Source organism: Dendronephthya gigantea, unplaced genomic scaffold (genome assembly GCF_004324835.1).
Source record: "Dendronephthya gigantea isolate DGI-Jeju-01 unplaced genomic scaffold, DenGig_1.0 000094F, whole genome shotgun sequence".
Lineage (NCBI taxonomy): Eukaryota > Metazoa > Cnidaria > Anthozoa > Malacalcyonacea > Nephtheidae > Dendronephthya > Dendronephthya gigantea.
In genome coordinates, this window is record NW_021163104.1 from 934,407 (window position 1) to 957,677 (window position 23,271).

At 34.7% G+C, this 23,271-nt stretch overlaps 1 protein-coding gene and 1 pseudogene across 1 annotated transcript; both read right to left on the reverse strand.

The window, feature by feature from the left end:
• Positions 1–891: 891 nt before the first annotated feature.
• On the reverse strand, positions 892–15,185 carry LOC114533755 (annotated as a pseudogene).
• A 3,413-nt stretch (positions 15,186–18,598) lies between these two features.
• Positions 18,599–23,040, reverse strand: LOC114533756. Its single transcript, XM_028555349.1, has 5 exons — positions 22,959–23,040; positions 22,273–22,379; positions 22,145–22,200; positions 21,365–21,540; positions 18,599–18,958 (listed from the first exon to the last, which is right to left on the reverse strand). Exons 1-5 carry the CDS (start codon positions 22,971–22,973, stop codon positions 18,599–18,601), a joined length of 714 nt encoding a protein of 237 aa, XP_028411150.1. The 5' UTR covers positions 22,974–23,040.
• Positions 23,041–23,271: the final 231 nt, after the last annotated feature.

Genomic DNA, 23,271 nt, shown 5'->3' on the forward strand with positions numbered 1-23,271 from the left:
AAAAGCTACCTCAGTTAGGCACTTCAAGCGTTTAATCTCAAGCCTTCCATTTAATCTGTAATATATATAGAATAATTCATTAGTTTTTCGTACATATATCTCTATTCTTGTAAATATTGTACTATTTTCAATTTTTCTTTGTATTATTCACACGCCTCTCCTGGAAATCAACTATTATTAAAGTTGAGTGGGGCTAGCGTGTTTTAAATAAAGTGATGATGATGACTAGAGTTTTCAAGTGATATACCAGTGAGATCTCGTGTGATTGTATTGTGATTTTAATCAGTTTGATCAGATTACTAGGTGAATACAACACGTGATATAACAATAGTTCCAATGACAGAGTCTTGGTTAACTATAGCCTGGCAGCTTGTGCGCAGGTCCCCGATTAGGGCCCTGGATTAGGGTGATGTAGCCTGCAGCAAGCGACGCTGGGGGTCGACCGAGAGCAAAATAATAATAAAAATAACCAAGCCGAAACTAGGATAAGAATATACAGGAGGGACAACTTTAAATAGAATAAGTCTTTGTTTTGTCCTCAACATTGGTCAAACTGATACTAAACGTTCAAAGTTGTGTGCCTCATCCTCTTCATATTGCTGCTGGCAATTCACCATCTTTCTCGTATTGCGTGCACGTCATTACCTGATCGTTTCGAAAGTCTGCCAAGCCCATCTTCCTGTACACACATGCATGCATATAGTCTATTTTTAAAACTCAAATTACATAAGTTTCCTATTTCCTTCGTAGCTATTCTCTTTTTATTTACTGTGACAAGCGAAGATATAGCTGTCATGAAAATTAGATGCTTCTATTTATAATAAACAACTTAAAATACACTTTCATTTAGTCGATTCATTTTTTGAACGTTCATCTCGGATTAGACCACAGTTAACAGAATATACATGGTTTGGAGACTAAATAAAAGTACAATACAACTCATTAACTATGTTATGGTACAGGTTTATGCAAAACATGGCTCCTTTCTCGTCACGTGTCTATTGTATTTCAGCCAGACGTACCAATGGCATTCGTTTTGCTAAGCTCCTCAACTTTGACACGAAAAATATGTTAATTATAACATTGCTATTGGTTTATCTGTGCAAAATACAATAGACACGTGATGACAAAGGAAAAAATTTTTGCTTCAACATAGTTAATGAGTTGTACAGAAGTTTTATGTGGTCGCCAAACCATGTATATTCTATTTAACTATAAGATAAGGCTAGGCGTAGGAGAAGTATCTCCTATACATATTTTTATACACTATTTCAAGTACTTATGAAAACTACTTTTTTAAAAAACACTACATTTTTTATAAAGTAAACCTTATTTCTTTTTAGTTCTTCATTGTTCATCAACTCTATTTCTTTTTTCCAAATTCACGTGGTCGTATCTTCATCGATGTTGATTTCAGAGAATATTTATATCCTTTCCAATGCTGCCAGATGATTTTATCAGCGTGCGATGTGTGTGCGCATATGATACAAACCATTCAAATTGAATGATGACATCATATACCACCAGGCTCCTTTGAATAACACTGCACAGTTACCACCATCCAAAATATCATTGTCAGAGTCCTTGGTGGTGAAAGCCATTCCGTCATGTTTGCTCAACGAGTTTTTCGCTGTACCTTAATGTAAAAGTATATGCACGACCTCTTAAAAATAAAATAAAATTAAAAATCAAAATACAATATACACAAGCAGATATGAGCTAACGTGCAAATTGATTGGTTCTCTACTTGACAGATATAATGAGATATTAATGCTAATATCTACCTAGTAGGTAAACGTGAACAAAATTGTGGCAACATTTGGGGAGTTAAGTGACGAACGATGAAATTCAAGTTTTCCTTGTTAAAAGTACACCAGAGTGCACAGACAGAGCGACAAACTTTGAACCAAAAGAATTCATCAGGTAGGTTAAAAACTACATGTTTACAAATTGTTTTTACAAAAACGATTTAATTTGTTTGTGTGTGTTTTTCTGTATTAAAACGTTCGAAAAAAAAAACACGATACGGGACGTAATTATTTAATTTTTATAAAACAAATGTATTCACCATTGTTCCAATTACGAATAAGTTTGAAATTTGTTTTCATCCCACGCTTGCATGTGTATATAATAAAACAGTTATTCTATTAACTCTCGTCGTATATGACTAATAGCTAACGCTGCGCAGTGCGCCTCGTCGGCTACCAGCGTTGAAATGCACATACGAATGCGAAACTTTATCGACGGAACGGATATTGGGGATAAAATGCGGAACGAGTATGGGGTAAAATACGCAATGGATATCGCATTTTCTTGAAGAAAAATATCAATAAAAATGTCACAACAAGCTGACTGACATTTCATCCTAAATACTTGAATAAAAGTCGACGTTCGTAAAGTCTTGAGAATGAGAGATAATATTTTTCACCGAAATTCTTTTAATTGGTTAGAACGAACCTGGATGCATTATTTTGAAATATGACTTTAATACAAGGTGTTTGTAAAGAGATTGTAAAGAGAGCTGGACAATCCTATAAAATCACACTCAGTTTAGTGTAAAATGCTTACCAGTATAACCTCCAACATTCAACGTGTATTTCTCACTTTCGCTGCTGACTTTAAATGAATCATAATGAGCGTATGCAGTGTTTCCAGAGAAATCTTCCAGGTCGATACGAAGTTCATTTTGTGAAATATTGGCATCATGTGTATTTGTCAAGACCAAGCCAATATTCTCCGCTCAAGTTACCAAAACCTTGTTTGTAATCTTGCCATCCTCGGTAGAAGTAAACACTTCCATCAAGACGACGTTGAAATACAGTCCATCCTCCACCTGATGTTGTCATATCACAAAACACTTTGAAACTTCCCTTTCCATCAGGATTAATTTCATAAACTCCACTTTGGTTTAAACCTTTGTGATAGATATCGGCATAGTCTTTTCCTAAGTATTTGCATATGGAAATTAGCTTGAAAATTATAAGTTCATATTGTTTGTGTTCAATGGTGCATCCGCTATCGAACAGCAACATGACCCAATATAAATCGCGGACTCATTGACCAAACTTGTTGGTGAAGGCAAACTATCGTTTCCATTAAAATGACTTCTTAATAAGAATGGAAAATCAATGAAGCGCCAAAGGCTATTACTCACATCATAGACAATTCAGAAGACAGGGACTGGAAACGGTATTGTTTTCGGATGCGCTCTCCGTCATACGGTCGGCATATTTTACCGTTCACGTAGAACTCCATTTTTGAGAACAACAGTAGAGACACTTCTCAGGAAAAAGACAACGCACGCAGTTATTAGGTGATTTGTAGCCTCAATAACGCAAAGATTATGTTGGTAAAAGCAATAAGTTAAGAGTTTATTGTTTTTTGTTTAAACTATCTGCAAATGAGGCTCTAAAACTTGCCTAAAGTAAATTTAATGGGCACATATTTCGAGAACAACAATGGCGACTCTCGGCAAAAAATACAACGGACGCAGTTTTTTGATAATTTAACTTTTCTAATATATTTAGACATTGTCACTTTAGGAAGCTTAAACAGTCCGATTCCTTTTGTCCTACGATTTGTCCCGCATTGATTAAAGGCACAATTATCACCCGGCATCAATAAAAATTAAAATTTTTCTCATTTTAATTGTAAATTTGTGTATAGTTTGTATATATGCTAAAATCTATGTGCTAAAATACTTGAACACATATGCAGATGTGCACGGTAATGATGACGTCACACCACAAAACGGAAGACACTAGGATAGCCCATGGAATTCGTCATGATGTCTCTAGACCATTCCCCTAGAGTAACTATGATTAAAACGATGTTGGAAAATGCGATAAGTGCACAGTTAATTTATTGTGTCAAATATAAAAATAACCCTCTGAAACTGGGTCGAAAAGATTTTATAGGGTCCCAACTACGTACATATTCAACGAGAACAAAAAATTAATAGTCACCTTTTAACATCAAAACACGACGCATTCAATTATTAGCGATTCTTAGCTTTACAAGCGCAAAAATAGGCTGATAACAGATGTATACCCTGTATTATTTTTTTAACACTGTGTAAAACAAAGTTTCTCAATTTATTAAAATTGTAGTTACAGTGTACAAATTAATGGTGCATACATGGCGATCCTTTTGTAGTTGGGACTGAAAAAGGTTCTTACTGTCGGGCTGACACACTAATCTGCATGTAGTTACAAGTTGCAGTCCTGGTTCTAATGCATTCTTTGTAATATAAGATGCTATTTTTAAGTGGTCAAAGAAAATTTATAGCTTTGATTTTAACTTACAGGGTCCCAAAAAAACTATCTTTTTTTACGTGCGTATATTTTTGATGCAAACACTTCTGGAACTGGAACTATGAGCACTGTTTACACTCAAAATGAAAAATGAAAACGCACTTACCTTTAAAATTTATCTGACTTAAAGGTCAGGTAGAAATGTCATATTTATATTTAAAAAATTCTTCAAAATAAAAAAATTATGCAAACTTATGCTGAATCTACTTCGCATTATTTTTTCTTAAAAAATAGCCCGGTTGCGTGTCAACTTAAAAATTGACGTGATAAAGCCATATCACGGATAGCGCGTCAGCATTACAAGTATTTTAGCTTGCGTTTCCAGTCCTTGTCTTCTGGATGGTCTATGCTCACATGCACCTTGTCGTTGCAAGATATGTTTTATTTGTCCCCGTTCGTTGCCTTGTAATATAGTTAGCAATTTTTTTACAGTTTTGAATTGTTTAATTTTTTTATATCTTATAACACATACCTCCTTCATTTTCATCCGACGTGTTTTTTAAACAGGTTTTCTTGTAACCCTGTAATGAAGAAGAATTCTTGCTTTTTTGCTGTTTACGATGATGACAACGCTAAACCATCCAACAAAATGAAACCTTGCTATTAACGCCGTCAGGTTTATGTTCAGCCCTTTTGATTTAAATGTTATAGCGAGAATTGATTTATATAATCTTACCATATGATCTGAATAGCACAACAGTAATTATAAACATTTGAATAAACAAAAAAATTTTAATAACAAACATGTTGCGATTTAACTATAAGCCATCTTCAGTGCGAATGAATTAGTTATTTTCATTGTGAAATATATAAAATAAAAAATAAACACAAACCAGACCTTAATTAACAAACAGGTTTTACATTTTAATACTATTTTCAAGTTTAATTTTTGTCTGTCGTGTTGTTCTACATATTATTGTATCCTGTTATGTTGTCAATCATTGTTGTTAATCATCGAGTATCATCTCGCCTGTATCATATTTCTACTTTATATAATTATTTCACATTGAAAATAATAATTCATTCGCACTGAAGATTGCGTATAGTTACGTCGAAACAAGTTTGCTAATAAAATTTTGTCATTTATTTCAAATGCTTAATTTTATTAATATAATGTTGAAGATATACTGTATGCCAATAAATCATACCTTTTGTGGGTTAACAAGATAAACATAATTATAGGAAGAATTCTTCTCCAGTAATCTCTCAGATGTATTGTAAACCACGTTGTGTAACATTTCACAATTTGAATCATTTTTTGAAGTTAATTTCTTCTTGAAGTTGATAGATCTACAACATATCTCAGTTGCACACTCCATTACGCAATCTATCCATTCAGAAACGACTTTTGTGTTAACAACTGTTACATTCAGTCTGAATCCTAAAGCGTAAAATAGTTATTTTAAGGAAAACCTTCGAATTGCTAAGCTTTAAGGCATTTCAATGTCATTTCCCCAAATGTTTCCATCTCAGTTCGTCCAGAGCGAGTTCAGATTAGCCATGCTCAGTTTTACGGCTAGTAATAACGCTAGCTGCTCTATTTTGAATTTGTTGGGAACGATCAGTAAGTGAGACGCCAATTCCGTCCCATGCAATAATCTAAGTGTGGGATATATATCCACATATCGGGTAATTCTCAAAAAACAATACCAATTTTCTTGACAATTTGTCTTCGGTCGAGACCTGTGTTAGGTGTGCTCAATGAGTTTATTTCAAGTTTTCCGCAAGCATTGAACCATTGTATTCCAACAATTCAGTTATACTGATACAATTCATCTATAAAATTTTAAAATTTGTGACCGGAAAAAATGGCATCCGAAATATATATCTATTCCTCCATGTCCATGAAGAAGAAATTCTGAATCAATTTCAAAAATTCTCGATCAGTTCACTGTCATCATTCCATGCAAGATTAGGCCTATACTTCCATGATTGATAAAAAAGGGGTTTGAATTATTTAGTCCTCATTCGTAATTTATATCATTTAGAAACAGCTTTGGCGAGGTATATATAGTTTTATTAAAAAAAAAATTCTGAAGATCCAGCAGACATGCAAATTTTCAGGATTCTGATAATATGTTGATACTGATAAACTTTACTTTACCTTGAAGACTAGAATTGTAGCAAATGTTTTCACTTGTTTCACTTGATAAGGCATCTACTACGACTACAAGTGATATACATGGGACATATAGGGATAAGAAAGGTTTAAATTGCATGGTTCTTTAACTTTCAGTTGGAGAAAGAAAAAATTTTCCTGCAATGAAAATAGAAATTAACTCATATAACCCTGAATTTTCTTTACTGGAAAGGAAAAGTAATTAGAAAATTATATTCACTTGCTTAAATTGCGTGAAGCAGTATTTTTTTTGTAAATTGATTAAAACGCGACATTTTGCATGATATGTATTCAGATTACCGCTAAAGTTGAGATTTTTGCCTCGTGGGGAAAATTCTCTAACATACTTAAACAACGCTGCAACAGCAGATATTTTTCGAACGTCAGTTTAGCCAAGTTAAAGATTAATTGTGCGACATAATTGAGGCAAACTCGTGACTGACATTCATTTGCGTAACAATAAGCACACATAGTTTGTTTATTCTTCTCTCACGGCGCTAGGCAACTAGGTACTGCTTGCTTTTATGTGAACGACTTTATTAGATAAAAGTATAGACTTGTATTTTACACTAAATCTCTAAAAGGCTTGAAATATTCTAAAGCTAAAAATATATCTATTGTGTCATCTAAAATAACCTCAGTTTCGTGTGTCGTAATTTCGCGGCAAACGCTGGTAACATGCAATCTTAAACGGCCGACTAATTTAATTTTTATTGTATTTTTCAAAAAAATTGCTTTTTACTTCAAAATTTTAAATGGAGCCGACCAAGTCTCTTGAATTGCATGTCAAGAAAGCTGATGTATATGCTTTGATACAAATTATACTGATACTCTTTTTATATGGTTTCTTTGTTAAAGTGGTCTTGAGGAAAATGTGATTAAGTACCTGTTATCTGAGGACAACTATAACCTAAAAATATAGCAAAATTACTCGAAGTTTTTGCTGCATTTTCTGAAGCAAAGTCGGTGAAATAAAATTATAATGTTTAAAATGACTTACCACGACTGTGATCAAGATATATTGAAATTATTTCAAGACTTTATTTCAAACAGCTGGTTTGCGTACAGACAACAGTACGAACAGTAATATACATAACAACAGCAAAATAATAAATTGTTTTAAGTGCATCTTGGGAATTAGCGTCTATTATTGGTCAGTTTCTAGACAGTCAAAGACCCGAACATTAAATGAAACTACTCCTTCACAGTAGGTATTTTGACTTAATGCTCCGGAATAAGCAGCAAAGCAGAAAAATGCCTTTGTGTTATTTTTGTCATTATTATTTTACGTCTGTTTTTGCGCAAGTCTGTTTTGGCGCGAAATATATTTAAATAAATCTGCCAATTCTCCAACAGGCCCTCGTACCCAGGGCTTATCTCCCATTAATGGACCTTTTGCATAATAGACCAACTTTTGATTTAGGCGACAAAAAGGAAATTTCCGAAACGTGCATACTAAACTCAGTAAAATTGCCAATTGTTTAATTTCCTAAATCTATAACAACATGCAGTCTTTGCATGAAATATGTCTAGTTACAAACTAACCGTTTCGCTGTTACAAAATCTTTGAATACATTAGTCTTCTTACAAAAGCAAAATTTTCTTAAATGAGGTAGTTCTTTAGGAATACAATGTGGTTCATTACCGTACTTGTTAACCCGGCTAATACCTTTGCTCACAATAAAAGGCTTGAAATATTCTAAAGCTAAGAATATATCTATTGTGTCATCTAAGATAACCTCAGTTTCGTGTGTCGTAATTTCGCGGCAAACGCTGGTAACATGCAATCTTAAACGGCCGACTAATTTAATTTTTATTGTATTTTTCAAAAAATTTGCTTTTTACTTCAAAATTTTAAATGGAGCCGACCAAGTCTCTTGAATTGCATGTCGAGAAAGCTGATGTATATGTTCTGATACAAATTATACTGATATGCTCTTTTTATATAGTTTCTTTGTTAACTTGGTCTTGAGGAAAATGTGATTAAGTACCTGTTATCTAAGGACATCTATAACCTTAAAATATAGCAAAATTATCGAAGTTTTGGCTACATTTTCTGAAGCAAAGTCGGTGAAATAAAATTATAATGTTTAAAATGACTTACCACGACTGTGATCAAGATATATTGGAATTATTTTAAGACTTTATTTCAAACAGCTGGTTTGCGTAGAGACAACAGTACGAACAGTAATATACATAACAACAGCAAAATAATAAATTGTTTTAAGTGCATCTTGGGAATTAGCGTCTATTATTGGTCAGTTTTTAGACAGTCAAAGAGCCGAAAACTAAATTAAACTACTCTCCTTCACATTAGGTATTTTGACTTAATGCTCCGGAGTAAGCAGCAAAGCAGAAAAATGCCTTTGTGTTATTTTTGTCATTATTATTCTACGTCTGTTTTTGCGCAAGTCTGTTTTGGCGCGAAATATATTTAAATAAATCTTCCAATTCTTCAACAGGCCCTCGTACCCAGGGCCTATCTCCCATTAATGGACCTTTTGCATAATAGACCAACTTTTGATTTAGGCGACGAAAAGGAAATTTCCGAAACGTGCATACTAAACTCAGTAAAATTGCCAATTGTTCAATTTCCTAAATTTATAACAACATGCAGTCTTTGCATGAAATATGTCTAGTTACAAACTAACCGTTTCACTGTTACATAATCTTTGAATACATTAGTTTTCTTACAAAAGCAAAATTTTCTTAAATGAGGTAGTTCTTTAGCAATACAATCTGGTTCATTACCGTATTTGTTAACCCGGCTAATACCTTTGCTCACAATAAAAGGCTTGAAATATTCTAAAGCTAAGAATATATCTATTGTGTCATCTAAGATAACCTCAGTGTCGTGTGTCGTAATTTCGCGGCAAACGCTGGTAACATACAATCTTAAACGGCCGACTAACTCAATTTTTATTGTATTTTTCAAAAAATTTGCTTTTTACTTCAAAATTTTAAATGGAGCCGACCAAGTCTCTTGAATTGCATGTCGAGAAAGCTAATGTATATGTTCTGATACAAATTATACTGATATACTCTTTTTATATGGTTTCTTTGTTAAAGTGGTCTTGAGGAAAATGTGATTAAGTAGCTACCTGTTGTCTAAGGACAACTATAAGCTAAAAATATAGCAAAATTACTCGAAGTTTTGGCTGCATTTTCTGAAGCAAAGTCGGTGAAATAAAATTATAATGTTTAAAATGACTTACCACGACTGTGATCAAGATATATTGGAATTATTTCAAGACTTTATTTCAAACAGCTGCTTTGCGTAGAGACAACAGTACGAACAGTAATATACATAACAACAGCAAAATAATACATTGTTTTAAGTGCATCTTGAGAATTAGCGTCTATTATTGGTCAGTTTCTAGACAGTCAAAGACCCGAACATTAAATGAAACTACTCCTTCACAGTAGGTATTTTGACTTAATGCTCCGGAATAAGCAGCAAAGTAGAAAAATGCCTTTGTGTTATTTTTGTCATTATTATGTTACGTCTGTTTTTGCGCAAGTCTGTTTTGGCGCAAAATATATTTAAATAAATCTGCCAATTCTTCAACAGGCCCTCGTACCCAGGGCCTATCTCCCATTAATAGACCTTTTGCATAATAGACCAACTTTTGATTTAGGCGACAAAAAGGAAATTTCCGAAACGTTCATACTAAACTCAGTAAAATTGCCAATTGTTCAATTTCCTAAATCTATAACAACATGCAGTCTTTGCATGAAATATGTTTATTTACAAACTAACCGTTTCACTGTTACATAATTTTTGAATACATTAGTCTTCTTACAAAAGCAAAATTTTCTTAAATGAGGTAGTTCTTTAGCAATACAATCTGGTTCATTACCGTACTTGTTAACCCGGCTAATAGCTTTGCTCACAATAAACCATTGTTTGTGGTAGCGAACAGTTGCTTCATAAATCCCATTATTTGGCGATGTCGTAAATTGGATTTGATAGCGACAAAAATCTTGATGGTTTGGTCGTGATTTGTTGTTGAACACAGGTAAGAGATCGTTTGTCTGTTCAAATGACATCAGTTTATCATTTGGCCGTTCTAACACAGCATAGTTTACACTTTTTAGTGTTAACTTTTTACAGTATTTGGCGCTCTTTTTATGTTTTTCGTTGGCATTGTTTATGAATTCAACTGCGGCAAGTGCAGAATTCTTCACATGACTGTGTCCAAGATCCACGCTCGCCCATTCTAAACATGGACACCAATGTTTTTCCACCCCAGCCTGGGAACACGTACGAGAAATAGGAACTTCTTTAAACAAACTTTCACCACGTTTTAGACCCGTCGGAACGTTTGGGTAACTTATCATGTGACGAAATGTGGCATAAACGTCATACCAAGATGTCAGACGGTCGGTGTTTATCTTTAAATTCTTTGAAATTTCCGGATGTTTTTTCATAAACCACGAAGGAAATGACATTGAAAAAAGTGGAAGTCTCTCCTCAAGTTTTCCCTGCATCAATGCACGTGCTTTGCCATAACGAGGTCCATGATCTCCCATTATTACAAGTAATGTATTATTTAGATGATTGCTCTGTTGTAAGTCTTGAAGAAGTGATAATAGATCTGGTTCAATCTTTGCTGCTTCGCTGTTGGAATCGTGCGCTGAAAAACGATCTAAAAATACAACAATCATTAGTCAACATGTTTTACTCTCATCAGTCCCTTCAATGTTGCTATACACGTTTAGTTTCTGCAGACCTTAACTTTGGTAAAACAAATTAGCCAAAAATTTAGCTAAATTTTACAGGGTGCATACTCATATATTCGTCTTATGCCCGATTAATTTCTTGTTATTGCGATGTTTTTATGCATCAATATGTATGATTAAACACTCCCCACCACCACCAAATTAAGTTGCGAAGTTCGAAATTATTGTAAAAAATTGAAAGAGCTTTCTTTTTTGAAGCTATTGTCTTTTCGTGTTTCAGTTAGTAATAAGAAGACGGGTCTGAGTACCAAAATACATCTCCGTTCCCGGTTGGGCTTATAACGACGGCCCTAATGGTTTCACTTCAACTTACCGTTGAACGAGAAAAAAAACTTTAATTTATTCTTGAACTTTGCAAACACATCACGAATATAGTCAAATTGAACCTTTGATATAGTTTTGGAGGACAGGCACCTGTGTTCTCCTTTCAACGAGCTTTCTGCCCTTAAATAAAATGGCCTGGGATAAAAATCTGTCGGTGGATCTTTGAATCCCATCAATCGCAATTGCCAAGTACCATAGCTGGGCATATCAGACGCATAACCAGTTAAATAACCTCGTTCTAAAACAAAAAATCCGGATATACTATGACGACGCATGGTGCACTGATGACTTATTTACATAACTATACTAAGATAATGAATTTAGACAAATGCTTCGTTGTCAAACGAGCTATTTTGTTAATCTAAGATACATCATCCACCAGTTGGCAAACGTGCCACTTGACAAATTATTGTGGATGAAAATGGTAAAACGCCGATATTTCAAACCTTTGAGTTGTTTGTATATCCACGTCCAGTTGTCTACCGGCTTAGGATTTTTGTGATGGCGTCTTGACTCATACTGTTCTAGTTCTCCTAATCCAGTTAACATAGCGGTCAGTTGTTCTGTAGTACCATCTCCTACTATAGAAAGCCCATTGAAAATAACGGATCCAAGTTCGTGTTTGAGATATTGGTAGACTTTTGGGAGCGTCCGTCTTGCATTTGCATGAGAAAGTGAATCTATACCAATTATTAAAATATTCAAAGGTATTCCTGGAGGTTGTTTAGCACCACGATTTAACAAGTGTTCATGAGGTACTGCTTGGATAAAGATTTCTTTAACACGGTCGTTTTTGTTTTTCACCAAATACTCCACTTCAATAAATTCGTCGGTAATTTTCTCAGCCGTATTAACACCAGGTACAGGTTTACTTGCACCGAGAATATATTCATAATCCCCTCGTCTAGTGATCCCGCGGTAACTGGCTGAGATAATATTCGGATCTAAACAGACGTAGATTATTAAGAATGATTGTTATTGTAAGCATAATTCAACTAGGAAAATCATATTTAAAAATTCACGTAAAAATTGGGGGTGCACAGAGAATCTTATGGTACACAGCACCGTATCATGGTACCCACCGTATTATGTATACAGCACTGCATTATGGTACACAGCACTGTACCATGGTACACAGCACTGTATGATGGTAGGCACTGTATTATGTACACAGCACTGCATTATGGTACACAGCACTGTATCATGGTACACAGCACTGTATCATGGTAGGCACTGTATTATGGTACACAGCACTGTATCATAGTACAAAGAACTGTATCATCACAAGAATAGTGACCATACCTGGGTGATATTTCGAGGAGGAAGTATTCTTACGAGGGTTTGGGGGAATTTACCCTAAGAAGATTTTTAAATTTGGAGTGATAGATTTTCATCTATCACTTTCCTTCTTTTTGGAAATGATATTTATCAAACGCCGGAACTTATCTTAAATAATTTTTGAAAACCTCCTATCAAATATAATAGAAAAAGTCTAACAAATGAACATATAATATACCTCTAACAATAGTGTTTTATTCCTTAGGAGTATCTCGGGGCACTTTAAACATGGCGCCCGAGGCCGTGCAATCTTGAGATAGCCGCGATAATATTGAAATACTCACCCAAGAATTTTATCTTTCCATTTACTAATTCTCCAAATGATTTTTCATGCGAACAACTTGGGATAGAGATTTCATGAAGTAATTTCAACATTGATTGGTGAAATGGATCAATTTTCGGTATCTTGCATGCAATTTCCGAATACTTTGGTTCTTCTTTGAGCAACAGTGGACACTCTCGCTATATTAAAGGATTTTATTAAAAGGTAGAATGCGACTATCGCATATGCAATCGCCACAAAACTTTATTTGGTACCTTTGAATCAATTATACTTCTGCTTATCCATTCATCCAGCCCAACTGCTTTTTCTATATCTTCAGGAACTTTCAATAATGTTATCTGAATAGCATAGTCCCATTGGTTTACAAAGATTCACTTTACAAAACATTACATATTGAAATTTTTAAAAAAATATAACGATAATTATTTTGACGCAAAACAAAATGGTACAAAAAGTTTAGCAATTTTTTGATAATATAATTCTTATATTGACTTACTGAATTATTCACGACTTCGCCTGCATCAAAATCCTTCACATTTTCCTCATCCTTAATATAAAAAACACTCAGTTTGTAGCATTTCGAACTAAAATAGTTTCCTTGTCATTTTATCGATCTAGATTTGTAATTTTCCAAACGCTAGCTCGGTTGTCATGGAAACTTCATTAGTACTATAAATAATTGTAAAACTAAAATTGTAAAATCTCTGTTGATATCGAGCGTTATGACTCGCCCCAAGTTAAATTAAACGGCATTTCGCACTGACTTTAGCCTTGCCGTGCCGATAAATTAAGTGTAGTGTAGATGGGGCTAATGTGTATGTGAAATGAGTCAAATGAGCGACAGCTCACGTGCAGCTACGAATATCGATGGAAGAAAATCTTTGCTTCTCAAACGTGCATGAAACAGAGCATTTTTGACTTTTTGTCTGAAGGTATAACTTGCGTTTCAAATAGTTTTAGAAATTCCAGAAAAAGTGCACTTTTCAAGCCGTGTACATCCAAGTCGTCCTTGTAACAGTTTTCGTCCGGCATGCATGCATGCATTCAAAAGTACTACCAGCGTTCAAATAGGTTTCTTTATAGCTAGTGCTAGTTTCCTCGTAATTTCCGTAAATATTGTCAAGGTGGTTAATGTTAGAATATTGCGGTGTGTTTTTCCAACAATGATAAGTCAACAATGATAATTTAGAAACAGGGAATAAAGACAAATTTTCACCCGTCCCCGTTCACATCGACCATGTGGCCCTAACATATAGAACTAAAGTGGATCGTAAATTATGTAAACCTATATAGTCTAACGTTGAATACGTTTATTCCGAATTTTGTAGCATATTATTTATATATATATATATATATATATATATATATATATATATATATATATATATATATATATATTATATACTTTAATTCCTTTAATTGTCGGGCCGTATATTAAGTCAATGAACTAATGCCGGTTTTCCACTAGCGATATTTTTCGCGCGAAGCGACTTTATTCCTTTGTATTTGAGCAATTTGTTCCAGATGGTTGCAGTTGATAGCTTTGAAACAAAAGTAAAATGTCGCTTCGCGCGAAAATAAACGCTAGTGGAAGACCGGCGTAATACTGACCTTAGGACTGGCATTTTCATTTACAAAATAACATCTTTTACTTTGTCTTCGAACCAAATATGTAACTGCAACGATTGTAACCAATAACATAGCGAGGAAACGAATTCGCAATATTTTTCTCTTCATTGCAATTGTCGTTGTACTTTGTGTTCAGCACGAGACAGTGCGTGCGTGGCGCAAAATTAAGACGTATAATCAGAAGCTCCAGCACTTTAAAAAATGATTAACACAAACCTGTGTGTACAATCTGGAAGCAAGAAAGCTTAATGAATCTTTGTGGCTTGACTGTGGCAGTATGGAAATAAATAAAAAAGCAATAATAATCATTCGCATGCATGCATTGTTGACTTTTGTAAAACGACAATAATGTATGTATATATTATTATATTACAGCGTTTAGTTGTAAATTTACATTGACATTGTGACAGAATACGTTTGTGCCAAAATAGAACTCCATGACGACCCGCAACTTCTATAAAGGCTGCAGCCGGCTGCATTCATTCGTAATTTGAATATTTACTGAATACACTAAAAGTTGAATAATGAAATGCTGTATCGTGTTTAATGCACGGGAACACAGAGACAAAACCGTAAATTTTAAAAATAGCTTTTTATCTACCGCGTTGAATACTTTTATTCCAAATTCAGTTGCCATTTCAGTGCACTTTAGTGTACATTTATCAAGTAAAACTTGAATATCTTTGTCGCGTAAACCTAACTCCCAAATCTTTCTCGCGATTTCGTTTCCGTTTCTCTACTAGAGGGCTATGAGCTAATATATCTCATTTTATTATATACACAAGCGCCAGATGTGAGGTATGCTGCAATCTCATTGGTTGGCTACTAGACAGATATTAGCTCATATCTGTCTAGTAGAGAAAGTAAACAAAATGGCCGAAAGATTTGGGGAGTACAAAGTTTGTGTATATAATCTTTTTCTATCAGCTCATATACGACTCGAGTTCGCAGAATAACTGTTAAATATCTGTCTAGTATAGAAACTATCAGATTGCACATTAATTTGACACACAGATATAGGAGTTGATTGAATCCTCTTACAGACGAGCAAGTTTTCTATGACAAGTTTTTATGTGACAAGTTTTAATTGGCAATTGCACGTGTGTATGTACAACAAATTTTCTATGACAAGTTTTTCTTTGCATGACAAGTTTTATTTGCTCGTGTGAACGTGCAACAAGTTTACTTTGACAATTTAGTTCCCAGCCATCGATGTAATCGTACAGCGGACAACGTGAGCCCGCCATTGCAAAATACTATAGTCCGCTGGCAAACCGCATACAAGTGCTCACATTATGTGACAAGTCTTCTTTGTTGACAGCAAAATTTGAGCAAAATAACAAGTGTACTTCTCATAGAAAAAATTGTCAAAGTTGTGCGTACAGGCGAACATTTAAAACTTGTCATATAAAAACTTGTCATAGAAAACTTGTTCGTCTGTAAGAGGCTTGAGTTCCAAAATATCACATCGACCCGGTCATGACCTTGTCGCTCAGTTGGAAAAGCATTTGGATTAACAAACCAATGATCGCCAACTACATGATAAAGCTAAAATTTTAGCTTGCACGGGACCAGCATGCACCCTCCGCCGAATAGTGATTTTTATAACGAGTGCAAAAATGCTTGAAAAGTAATAAATTGTAGAAGAACTCATGTTCAACAATGCATCAATGTATTAAATAACTTAGCATCGAATGTGGTATAACAACTGCCTAAATAGACAAAACACTTCTCGACGTTTCGACTTGAGGGCCTTTCGTCAGGAGAGTACTATTAACTCTTCTGACGAAGGCCCTCAGGTCGAAACGTCGATCGAGAAGTGTTTTGTCTATTTAGGCAGTTGTTATACCACATTTGATGCTAAGTTGTTTGAAGACGCTGCCACGCTGCTCCTTGGTTGTATTGGAATGTATTAAATACTTAGGGTTTACCTACAACCTCATTTATAGCCTGAACACAGACCTTCGTTTCGCCCGCCTTAAAATTCGCGGGGAGACGCAAAGGTCTGAGAAAAAAGTGCTCGAAAGCGTATGGAAGCGGTCGACAAAGCTGATTGGCTAATTCACAGAAAGATGGAGTTTCACAGAAAGGATATTTTGAAAGATCGTTGGCAATCTTCAGCACTTAGGTGAAATTGAAAAGTATTTATGCTTCTTATATTTGGGTAGAGATTTTACGAATCACAGAAATGAATGTTGCTTGAATACGATCATGCAGTGGTCGGGCTGTGTCTTTCGAATTCGTTTAATACAAAATCCAACCTTACCTCATCCAATCCTTATAATACAGCAACAATTATTATTGCTAGTGAACACTTCTGTGCATGTAAACTAACCAAAAATTACCGGAACAAAAGCCAAGGAGGCGCACTCGCCCAACATACTCCGCGAATGTTTACAAGAAACTCTGGTAAGCATTGAAAGAAGTGTGAATTAACTGTGTCAATCATCAGTGAAATTACTAAAAACAGCAAAGTGGGAAGAGCCTGCTTGAGAGCACTTTTTTCTCAGACTTTTGTTTCGCCTTTCCGTCTCTCGCGAATTTTAACGCGGGCGAAACGAAGGTCTGTGTTCAAGCTATAGCCGCTAGCTAATTTACTGATATTTTTATATCACCATGCAAAATTACAAGGATATTATATTACACATTTTTTTATTTTTAAAACTCAATACTTATAACTATAGTCTATGCTTGCTATGACATAATGGTAATATAGCTATGTATACGGGAGATTAGTGATTATATACCTGGCCCCGTAATCCTCTGAAGATTTGTGGGTTAATCCACAATCAAACAAATTATATAGGTGCAGTTCATGAGAATATTATACAAACTCCGCAATCTAAACACACGTCAACTATCAAAAACTTCGATTCTATGATAAAAATTAAACTGTTTTCTAAGTTCGACACACAAATAGTAGAGCACATCTACTTCACAACAGCCTACACGTCGCAGTTAACGCGAACACGTCGTTTTCGTCGTTCTCATGCAGGACTAACGAAGATAAACTGCGAATACTTCAGAAGAACCAACATTTACTAAAAGAAAATTTAAAAACAAGTAAGTACTTTGTAAGAACAACTGTGCATGGGAGGAATACGTCAGGTCAGATTAAAGAAAAGAAATTTAAAGCAACAGAAATATTGATAGGATAGAAAATGAAAATTAATTGAAAAGTATAATAAGTGTAAATATTCATAAATTCGTCTTATGTCCCCTGCAATGATTTCTTTTTTTGTCTTAAAAATTAAGTAAACGTTAATAGGCACACCCTAATTTTTATCGCTTCTAAATAACACCCATTAAACTAAATTAAGAGCAGAGACTATGGGGAAATATGCAACAAAATTAATAAGCGGCAAAATATGTTGATTGAATGCACTTAGGCCGCCACTAAGGTATTTCCAACGTTACTCCATAGTTAACAAAATATACATGGTATGGAGACTACATTACAATAGAGTTCATTATCTATGTCGGGGGACATTTATGCAAAAAATTGTTCCTTATTCGTCACGTGTCTATTGTATTTTGAACAAATAAACCAATAGTAAGGTCTGAATTAACATGTTTTACAAGTCGCGGTTGAGGAGCTAAGCCAAGCCATTGCTATTGGTTAGTTGGGCTAAAATACAATAGACGTGTTACAAATAAAGAACCATTTTTTGCATAAACCTGGACAATAACATATAATAAAGTGGCCTTCCTACTTAAACTTGAAACATATATAATGAGTTGTATTGTACTTCCATCTAGTCTCCAAACCATGTATATTCTAATAACTGTGGTTACACTGAGGTCTCAAGGAATATAATTTTGCAAACTGTACATGCAAAGAATCTAAAGTCACATTTTTTTACCAGCATCACTCCAGGTAACATTAGTTTCTTTCTTGCTGTAAAGAAACGAAGTCTTTCCATATATTCTCTCCCAGTTACAATCATAATCTCTATTTCCTATAGTTAACCAGCCGCGGTCACCAGGACAATTGGCGTGAAGACGACTGATATAGAAGTCACGGCATTTTGTTTTCTGAACATTACAATCTCCTATAAGGCTGAAACTATTCTTTGGCGTTCCATAAATATCTTTCCAAGGGGAGGATTCAAGATTTGCTTCCTGAAACCAGTGCAAGCTGCCTTTGTTCTTAGCATTGAATGTTAAGACCAAGTCTTCTTTTCCTTCAGAGTACAATACAATACGAGCCTTGTAAACAAATTCAATTAAATAATTAAATACCTTTCATGATTTGATATATATATATATATATATATATATATATATATATATATATATATATATATATATATATATATGAAGGTGTTTTGGTTGCCATGCCTGGTATTAATGTGAAATTCTGTTAAAGAGGATGACTTCTTCAGGCATAAAATAATATATATTTACTCCAAACGTTTCGCCGGTTAGGGCTTCTTCAGTGGAGAATAAAATTTACAATGATTGTGATAGGTCTTATATGTACATTTTAATCAGAGACTACATGTACATATAAGACCTATCACAATCATTGTAAATTTCATTCTCCACTGAAGCCCTAACCGGCGAAACGTTTGGAGTAAATATATATTATTTTATGCCTGAAGAAGTCATCCTCTTTAACAGAATTTCATATATATATATATATATATATATATATATATATATATATATATATATATATATATATATATATATATATATATATATATATATATATATACAGTCACTGCTGAAAAGGTTGTCCATGGTATATACCATTATATGTATCACGTGACTAATTGGTATGCATCAACACGCGTGTGTTTTGTCGGGTAGTTTGCGTGTTTACTCTGGTCCATAACAAAGTGCGCTCGTAACTGCAATAATACGGAAATCACTGCAATAGCCAAGTATCTGCCTCCTAATAATTATTTTCAATGCATGATAACAACAATGGTTGATGGCATTAAATTGGGTTGTGGGTACTGGTACTGGTTGTTTAAATTCGTGCAAAGTTTGCAGTTCAGTAATAGGGCATCTTCGTTCATGTACTGCACTATCGTCTTAGCTGGCTGCATTATGTTATTCGTCGTGTGCCGATTGATTTGAATTGCTCTTGTGAAACAGATCGCCGTGTGACACAGTCACACAGTGATATTATGTTCATGTTATGTATAATACCTTGATTATAATCGCATATACCAAGTATAGAACACGGGGCTTCCTGCGTTTATATGCGGCAAGTGCTAGAGGTAGTCGAACGTGTTCACATTTCAAATAATCGTTAACCAGTCGTAGAATCATTTTGCACCTTGGCGAATAAAATCAGCGCTTCCCGCTCTACATCCGTACCGTATATATATGGCAAAGCTTACATAGCTTAGCACGACCTGATTTGGCACGGTAAAGTACGGCTGAAATTGAAGCTCCCGTTATACGCCTTATTACGTAAATTTTTGCATCGGATCACCGATCATCCGTTTTTTCAAGTAAACAAGCTGTAATGTCATCAAGGCGGTAATGTCCCACGAGTCTTGCAAATACAGGTTACGCCGCTGCATGAGACGTTTGTGCATGATACGGAAAGTACTGAGTTGTTTTCATGATGGATTCAAACGTTGAGGCAGAATCAGTGCATGATTCCTGTTCTCGAAGTTCGTGTATTGGACATTACCAGGAAAACCATGCAGTTTTCGTCTTCAATTTCAGCCGTACTTTACCGTGCCAAATCAGGTCGTGCTAAGCTATGTAAGCTTTGCCATATATATATATATACGGTACGGTTGTAGAGCGGGAAGCGCTGATTTTATTCGCCAAGGTGCAAAATGATTCTACAACTGGTTAACGATTATTTGAAATGTGAACACGTTCGACTATCTCTAGCACTTGCCGCATATAAACGCAGGAAGCCCCGTGTTCTATACTTGGTATATGCGATTATAATCAAGGTATTATACAAAACATGCACATAATATCACTGTGTGACTGTGTCACACGGCGATCTGTTTCACAAGAGCAATTCAAATCAATCGGCAGACGACGAATAACATAATGCAGCCAGCTAAGACGATAGTGCAGTACATGAACGAAGATGCCCTATTACTGAACTGCAAACTTTGCACGAACTTAAACAACCAGTATCAGTACCCACAACCCAATTTAATGCCATCAACCATTGTTGTTATCATGCATTGAAAATCATTATTAGGAGGCAGATACTTGGCTATTGCAGTGATTGCCGTATTATTGCAGTTACGAGCGCACTTTGTTATGGACCAGAGTAAACACGCAAACTACCCGACAAAACACACGCGTGTTGATGCATACCAATTAGTCACGTGATACATATAATGGTATATACGATGGACAACCTTTTCAGCAGTGACTGTATATATATATATATATATATATATAATATATATATATATATATATATATATATATATATAATATATAATATATATATATATATATATTATATATATATATATATATATATATATATATAATATATAATAACATAATTTATATATCATTCTCACTAATATTCATCTATAGTTACTGTCAAATTGGTATATTTTTTATGTATCATAAAGACCGCATCCTGTCCATTGAAGCCAACATAGTCATGTCTACCTGGGCTGGATTAAAAGTGTTCCATTCTTTGACAATTCTATTTTTATAATGACTTTTGAAGTTATTCTCTTTATTCAAAGCTTCAAATGACTCCTCGTTAAATGTAGATTGACTCTCCCAAATTTTATGTATAACTCCAGAAACACCTGCAACGCCTTTAAATATTAGGGTCCAACCTGAAGAAAGTCAGAAGGAACAAATTTTGCAAAACAATTCAACACAATAATATTTAAAAAGTGAACAATATAACCAACGAATCTCGTATCTGTATCGCTCAGGAAAAAGCATTGTCTCACCCCCTTCTTTGTTGTGCATGTGTGTTGTGTGTTGTTATGCATATTTTGGTGTTTTAAGTTTTAAGTAATTAAGGCATATGCCATTAACGGCGCAAAGTATACACCATTTTTTCGTTTTATTATAGTAACAAATTAATAATGGCATGCTATATCGTTTTAACACATTTAAATTGATAATTTCTGTTATGGTTGTAAAATGACATCCAAGCAATCTGCTCATATACTTGCATGTTTGCAAAGTTTAGTCAAAGGCATTACTGACTTGCGCATAAAATGTCAATAAATCCTGCCTACATTAGCTAACTCAGAACATAAAGGTGCCTGTAAGGTCAATTTCTTTTCATTTTTTATTGTATTTCATTATTTCCCTGTTGGAGAATGCAGGCAGGATTATATGCGAATTGTTTAGTTTCAACATTCGAAAAGGAATGTTCACTTTGAAAAATAATTTGCAGAATTTGTAATAAGATCGAGTAAAATATACCTCCATTCATCATATCACACAACACAGGAAATATGTTAGATGCATCTGCAACATGAAACGTTTTGGTAGGTAATAATTATTAAAAAGGAATAAATAACTTCGCATGAATTCTGGTGTAATGTCTATACCAAGTTTGCTTACCCGAATTTAGCGAGATCCAATAAATACCATTGTCAGTGCAGTTTCTGGTTAAAATGTCACGACAAGACGTTCCAGGATGTTCTTTGCTTCCATACTACAGGAGAGATTGCCAACATGTTGAAAGCTGCCGGAAGCATTTTTCGGAGTTTTAGAGCAGGGCATGCACATTCCTTTTACCTTGAAACCACACGAAGCTTAAACCAGACTTTTTAATGTATTAGGGAGCTTTAGCGTTCACTATACCAGTGCGACTACGAGTACAAGATTCGTCATTTTCGCGCCAAGCTCGGTGCTTTCGCCTACGCAATCTGTCGAAACTCGTAGCCGTTTGGTTTCGAGTATGAAATTTACCAACAAACTCGTATTCAAAAGCTCGATGATTACGAGTTTTGGCTGATGGCGTCAGCAAACAACGCGCGAGAACGAATCTCGTACTCGTAATTCCATGCGTGACTGCCCTATATATTTCCAAGGGCATGCATCATAATTATAAAAATAGCCTTTACATTAAGAATTAATACCAAATAGTGAACTCAGCAGTCCCCGTAAGCAATCTGTGGGCAGTAAGAACAGCTTAGGGCCTGGAAAATTTAGACACATGCTAAGACCACTCCTTGGAGTCTCTTGTTGAGCCGTAGTTTTTGTTTTTAAATTTTCACATAATAATGCCTACCTGACACCCAGACATTATCTGATAAAACTGCCATGATTCATCCTTTTCATTGTCCTCAGATGCTAGTGGGATGTCTGTGAGTAAGCAGTTCATTTCATTTTTCTTCTTCGTCTTAAATGAAAATCCTGAACGACATCTTTTTTCCAGACAAAAATGCGCGCAATCCAAGCTTGAATAAACGGAGTAGTTTGATATTATATACTCCCAGGGTAGACGATAACCTGCAAAGCGTTTAGGACATCATTGGTTTAAACATCTAATTTCACAACAGCTGATAAAAGTTAAAGCACCAGATATATTGACTGTTTCATGT